Source organism: Taudactylus pleione, unplaced genomic scaffold (assembly GCF_031769625.1).
Source record: "Taudactylus pleione unplaced genomic scaffold, aTauple2 ptg000053l, whole genome shotgun sequence".
NCBI classification, from domain to species: domain Eukaryota; kingdom Metazoa; phylum Chordata; class Amphibia; order Anura; family Myobatrachidae; genus Taudactylus; species Taudactylus pleione.
In genome coordinates this window covers 47,193,008-47,200,532 of record NW_028284455.1, presented here as the reverse complement: position 1 = coordinate 47,200,532, position 7,525 = coordinate 47,193,008, and the positions used below count along the sequence as shown (strand labels likewise).

At 41.2% G+C, this 7,525-nt stretch overlaps 1 protein-coding gene across 1 annotated transcript in view; it reads right to left on the bottom strand.

Moving 5' to 3' along the window:
- Nucleotides 1–1,624: 1,624 nt before the first annotated feature.
- EXOSC7 (exosome component 7) overlaps nt 1,625–7,525 on the bottom strand; it is a 46,210-nt gene continuing 40,309 nt past the window's right edge. The window contains exon 8 of the mRNA XM_088462975.1: nt 1,625–2,726. Within this exon, the coding sequence (XP_088319101.1) occupies nt 2,622–2,726 (105 nt within the window). The 3' untranslated portion in view covers nt 1,625–2,621. The remainder of the gene's footprint in view (nt 2,727–7,525) is intronic.

Genomic DNA, 7,525 nt, shown 5'->3' with positions numbered 1-7,525 from the left:
GATTACAATACATTCTGGTTTTCAGAGATACACTCCACGATGTCATCCAGGATCCTGCAACACTTCCTTGTGATATTTTTTAAGATATTTTTTTTTAAGACTGAGTACTTAATTTTATAGAAGCTGAACTGCAATTGCTCTTAATGAAAGCATTCCAGGCAGACAGACGATACCTAAAGCTAGGTATACACTGGGCGATGTGTACCGGGACAATATGTTGGCCCGTCAATACATTAGCGATGTTATGAACGATGGCACGACCACTCGTTCCGTCCTTTATTAACATGAATGGGGCCACTTGTGATATTGTTAGGTTTGAGGTGCAGCACATCAAACCTGACTGTCGCAAGCGACCGTGTGAGCGTGCATATTGTGCATACACTGCACAATATGTCGTTACGATTTGGCCAAATCGTAACAACATCGCTCCAGTGTCTACCTAGCATTACTGGTACCATATTCTTAAACTAAAGTAGATCTGCTAGATGCTGAATTTTGGCTGGGCAACATGCTGCCTGGCAGGAGCTTTACAGAAAGGCACCAGACTAAGACATAGGGAATAAAGCCAAAAGCTTTGAACACCCAACCACAGGAAAGTACAAGTTTTACGATGAAGACACTGGGCCAAATGTAATAGCTTTTGATTTGGCAATAGTGATGATTTTTGTTTGGCTATTTTGTAGCTGTATGTAAAGATAAATCCAGGTAGAAGAGTTAAATACATTAACTACTGTAGTGATGGGTCCACTATAAGTTTTAAAAAGGTGCGATAATGGTTAAGAGGAAGTTCATTTTTCTAACAACATTTTATGTCAAAAATACTATCCATCCTCACACATCACTAATAAACCACAAATCACTAAGAAATCAAATCACTAACATCTTATTACTTAGCCCTCTAGTAGGTTTTCATCTAAATAACTGAAACTCACATAACTCGTGTGACTGGTGCCAACAACACACATTGTGCTATAAAAAATTTCCTGGCCAATGAAGAGAAAATTCAAAGATATGCAACTTACTAAATTAGCTCCATTATAATAGTTCCACTAGATGTAAAACAGAATGTACCAATAGCTCAGGAATTTATATTTAAAGGAAAATATGTTTTCAACTTCTATTATAGACATATGTCTTTAGGTTAATTCTAATAAATTATACATGAAGCCTGGAAAACCTGTCCCCCCTCTAAGTGTCGTGATACTACAAGCTCCAGCATGCTCTGCCAGATTGCCGATAGCTGGCAGGGTGTTTCACAACAATTGGAGACCCACAGTTTGTACAGTCCTGTTATTCACCATCCCTAAAGGTTACCCAAGGTTGGGAATTCACAAGATCTGGCAGGACTTTTTTTGATGGATCCCATTAAAAGAGTGTTGCTGAAAAAATAATGACTTATAAAGATGACTCTGTCGGCAAGTGGCTACCACATTCTCCATCCCACGTTTCTTTATTTATATAGCGCTTACATATTCCACAGTGCTTTCTGGAGAATATTTAGCCATTCACATTAGTCCCTGCCCCAATGAAACTTACAATTTACATTCCTTAAATAATGTACACACACACACACACACACACACACACACACAGAAAACGAAACCATAGACATGCTTGTGTTTAATATACTTGCCAGTCTTTATTGCTTAGTTGAATTTCTCTAGAATGCAATCTCCTTTGTGTTAAGACTATACAACAGTTGAAAGGAGTCCAATGCTTCATATTAACATACATGTACAAACAGAAAGCAAATGTTAAACAAGTACATGTGCACAGCACCTACGGATGTGGCAGACTGAAGACTGCAGTATTCCCCTTAACACACCACAGCTACAAGTATAATCTAATGCAAGCATGAATGCAAATTTTAAAACAACTTTTATAAACATAATTAGACAGCAAATGTAGGGGTTGTACTGACAGGCACTTTCCCTGCACTTGTACCTCATATGTATTCACTACATGTTGAAAGCAGCATAAACTGTACTGCTAGGAATCAGACTCCTATGAGGACACCCACTGTACACACAGAGTACGTAAATGCTAGACTAAAGATACAAAACAAGAAGATGTTCTCTATAGTCTGTATTCATTATGAACTTTTTTATGTGCACTGTTTACAGGATCCTCATAGTGATGAATAACCCTTCAGCCAAGTACACACTGGAGCGACATCAGGCTGATATGCCATTTAGTAATGACATATCGTTTACATCGTTTATTGTGTACCGGTGATTGCGCGCTCCCATGGTCGCCAGATTTGATGTGCTGCACATCAAACCTAGCAATATCACTAGCGGCCAGTGCATTGTTAATGAATGACATAACGGTGATCCTTCCGTCGTTCATTAAAGTTGTCCAGTGTGGACGCGCAACCACTGTTCACTGGCATTTGTTCCGATGTCGCTCCAGTCTGTACCCAGCCTAAGTATAAAAACAGTTTATGCGGATGTCACCATGAAGTAACAGGACAGACATAATGGACACATTGAAGATCATTCTAATGCCTTATGCATACAGATATTTCAAGGAAAAGAAACATTAATAAAAATAAAGCAAAAAAGTATGTAGTATGTAAAAAATAATTGTTGCTTTTACATAACAAAAACATTTACAAAAGATCACCTCAAGAAGCCAATTTTTTGTCTTTTCTTGCCTAAACTTTCTTCTTGGTTTAATACACTTTGTAAGGACACGTGTAAGGACTTTGCAACTCGCTTCCCTGTCTGGAGAGAAACAAAAGATAATTTCAAAATTCCAAGCTACAAAACTCAATGTGTGATACCTGGAAGGAAGAAATGTGTTGAGTACAAATCCTGCACACAAACCATATGTAGAAGTTGGATATAGACATTATGGATTAAACTTGACATGGGGATCAAGCCTATACCATTTCCCCCAATATGTCAAGATGCCGACATAAGCGACAGGGGTTTGTTTCTGAGGGAATTAACGTTATGTCATAATTAGGACTTTCAATTTATGTTTTCATAAAAATACATGAAAACTCAAAAGTCAAAGGGTGCGAGATTAAGTAAACCGTATACTAAAGTGGTCTATAAATATTACAATATCAGGCAGTTAGCTTGAAATTGATCAACTTATGGCGACAAATCAAGTCTGGTGGTAATGTGATGGAAATGGGTATGATGGAATGGGTATTAAATACCGGCGGCCGGTTCAGGACAAGATGCCGACTAGCGCTGGTAAGTACCCTATCCCTAAGTCCCACCCCCCCTCCCTCTTTTAAAGGTGCCTAGCCCTAAGTCCCCCCCCCCATTTAGTCCGCCGGTCTATTAACTACAGCCTGGTATGATTATACAGCATTACCCATAAATAGGCTCTGGCAGAGCTTCGCATCACTGAGCTAGCATATTCTTATTTGGCTGCTAGAAGACAGACTCTTCCTAACCTTAATGACTTCTTTGTATGGGTATACTACAAGGCCTATCCTGAAGAAGCCACATTTTGTACTGGGGATATATTATAAGATGTGATATGCAAGCAGGATATAGAGCTCTGCATGTATCTGTCCTTAAGTGAGGATTACATCCTTAATTTGTAAGGTAATGTTATTTTATACAAATGTTCATACGTTTTACTGTATTTACATTGACTTGCCTTTGGCACCTTTAATGTATATAATAAATCATAATTCTTATTTTGTATTATAAATACATTCCTAAATAAAAATAACAACTGCAAAAGATCAGTTTTGAATATTCACATAAGCACCTATAAATTATAAAGATAAGTTCGAAGTTACTGCAGAATTCACCCAAGTATAAAAACACTTTGCCTGCAGCATTATAGCCATGTATGGAAAAATTTAAACTCCTGAGTTACTTACACAGTGGATAAATTGAACATTTATATAAATCTATTTTACCAATGGTGAAATGTAACATGTAATGCACACACAAAGGAGTAAGAGCATGAACCCATGGCCAGGACAAAAAATTGCATAAACAAATTGACATGCATCCAAAGCATTGTATTTTCAGAGCCACATAACTTATAGCAAAAATCCCATATAGGAATTGTTTATTAAACAGCATGTAAGGATGTTTTAAGCGTGCATCGGACATTCAATTTCTTAGCTATTCCGCTACAAATCAAGATCTCCACTTCAAGTACCTCTCTGGATCTGGAGGGCAACTAAATATGGCAACCACAGTGTCACCGTTCTCAGCATTATGTTATGGCAGAGCAGGGGGAGAATACACAGGAGCAGACACAATACACTCAGGCTCACACCATTTCATGTGATGGCAGAGGAAGGAGAGGAAGTCAATGTGCACAAAGCAGACATTGTCTGGCCACCAAACACAGGCAGTTTGCTACACAATTACAGGCTCACAGCCTGCAGGGAATGTAAAGGGAGTCACAGTGAAAGCACATGCTCACTGACTATGGTAGCCATAATAGTCACATAACAATGAGGCATTATCTATGATTAATAGTAGTATGGTGTAACAAACCAAGGAAAAACAGCAATAACCAAGATTGGTCTGGGATTCTTATGGGGTTTTTGCTTTCATTTGCATCCAGTGTATTAAATAATATGAAATGTACTGCATAGGCTAATTTGAAAAAAATATGGAGCTTATTGTAGAGAGGTCATTAAAACCTGGGACTGTCTGGAAAGAAGGGACAGTTGACAACTATGATACACATGCAAACACATTTACATGGACTGCACACATAATTGTACCTATGCGCTTAAATACATGTACAATAGCAAATTTACACTTGCAACACGCATGTCCAGGCAAATATATTTGTTAACGTTTTTAAATAAACATTTCCACGCTGGAAATGCACTTGAACAAAGGTAAATTATCAACATATTAAGCAGTACCATAATATGCGTACATAAAAGTAGGAAACAAATCAAAAGATAGAACTAAACCATAGGACGGGCACAGGAATTACCTATACTCCTGTCATTTAGATTTCTTAAATATAGAAAGATTTCTAAACTAATGTCAGTCCTACTATGTCTGTACTAAGGACTGTCAATCGTACTACTACATCTCTGCCTATGTTAAGGACTACCAATCATACTGATACTACTACATCTCTGCCTATACTAAGGACTCTCAATCATACTGCTAGTACTACATCTCTGCCTATACTAAGGACTGCCAATCATACTGCTACTACATCTCTGCCTATACTAAGGACTGCCAATCATATTGCTACTACATATCTGCCTATACTAAGGACTACCAATCATATTACTACCATTACATCTCTGCCTATACTAAGGACTGCCAATCATACTACTACTACATCTCTGCCTATACTAAGGACTGCCAATCATACTACTACTGCTACTACATATCTGCCTATACTAAGGACTACCAATCATACTGCTACTACTACATCTCTGCCTATACTAAGGACTGCCAATCATACTACTACTATATCTCTGCCTATACTAAGGAAGTTGGCCTGGTGGCTTACCATGTATTTGCAAACAGACCCGGCGACAGGGAGGGGACTAAGGGTACACCCGTACCGGACCCTGAGGCCCAGACGGGCATAAAGCGGGGCCGCGGCAGCAGAGTGCCACACACTCAGGACGGGCCGGGAAGCAGCAGCTGGCATGCGGTGTATAAGACACTGAGCCGCTGCTCCTCCGTCACTGTCCCACTAACCAGCTCTTCTCTCCACCTATGGGCATCCGCCTGTCCCCGCTTGGAATCGAGGTGTTCTGCCTGCTCGGGCTCTCTGTGCTCTATTATGTGTACTCTGGGTTCCTGAGTTGACAGGTTCCCTCCTTCTTGCTGGGTGAGCAGCACCATGGACTTGCGTGAGCTGCTGGCGGTGTCGGTGCAGGCCGCAGAGCTGGGCATCATAGAGGTGAATACCGTGTGGGAGAGCAACAAGCTGAACGAGAACCTGAAGGGGAAGACCAAAGAGGGAGCGGAAGACAAGATAACTCGAGGGGATCTGCTCTCCAACAAGAAGATAGCCAATCTCCTCAAGAACACCTTCCCTGAGGTCCAAGTGAGTGTACATACATGTAATATGTCCATTCAGTGTGTGTACAAACAATCTGTAGCTGTGCATTGAGTGTGCACATACATGTAATATGTCCATGTTGTGTGCATATTCACTTCATATATATCCCTGCGGTGAGTGTGTACATATACAGCATATAAATCTCTGCTGTGAAAGTGTACATGTGTCACATATATCCCTGCTGTGTGTATACATAGATGCCATATACATCATTGCAGTGAGTACCTACACATCATATTCAGCCCTGCGGTGAGTGTGTACCTACACAGTGGACTGTGGTGGCGGGAGGCTGGGTGCAGAGGAAGGGGCTGAGGAAGATGAAGGATGTGGGGGGCTGAGGAAGGTGATGGGACTAAGGGTTAAGGAAAGTGATCTGAGGAAGGTGATGAGGGGCTGAGGATTAAAGATGGATGGCTACAGACACCATCCCTCCTTACCCCTGAGGCATACACAGCACTGTCATCAAGGAAGACCTTGGAAGAGATGGCAGACAAGAAATATAGACTGCATAATCAGTGTGAGTGTGGTAAGTCAGTGTATTTTTACTTTACTAAAGTCTGGCGTAATTTTCAGTTAACATATCATGCTTCACATATCACACATGCAGGGGGAGGTATGTGTTGGTGCAGGATCGCAGCTGGTGGTGAGAAGGTGGGGCCCCCAGAGACATCAGTGTACCGGGCCCCGAGATTTCTGCTGCCGGCCCTGTTTGCAAATGCATGCAACAAATATCTCTGAATTTCTATTACCATATAGTTTTCAATTATTGTTGCAGGTACAATTTAGAGTGCTGGGGGACACTCCCTTTTCTGTATTTTTGTTTAGCATGACCCCTCCATTTCATGAACCTGAAGAGTATTGCCAATTTGATATGCGCAGCTTCCACTTTGTTATATTTGCTGGGAATGGGTATGAATAGCCACTAGTTCATATCCCAACGCCGTAAGCCCAAAGGGAGAAGATCCCCACAGGGAAGGTAAGTACTCTATCTCTACCCCTCTCCTCCCTTAGTGATGCCTAACCCTAACCTCCCCTCGATGGAGCCTAATCCTAGCCCCCACCCTCTACCGCACCCTAAACCTAACCATCCCAGGGGGGTGCGCCTAATCCTAACCTCCCACCCAAAACCTAATCCCACTATGCTCAATATAGCTAACCCTCCCCCCCCCACGGATAACAATAAGGTCGTCCGGACTTACCTCGTTTGGTCCAGCGTTAGGATTAAGATAGGAGTCGGTATTTCGGTGCCTATCTTAAATCACTTGTCGGGATTCGGATGTCGGTATTGAGACTAAATCCCGTTTGCTGTTTTGAGAGGCATAGATGGAACCAGCATTTGGAGGGCATGTTAACTCCAATAGTGCTAATTGGAGGTCCCAGGGGTGACATCCAGGTAAGCTGGCTCTCAATTTGGATGTATTTCTGTATGTACCTTTACCATGAGGTCTTACAATAGACAATTACATGGCCCAGAGTGGGTACTGTTATCATGCAG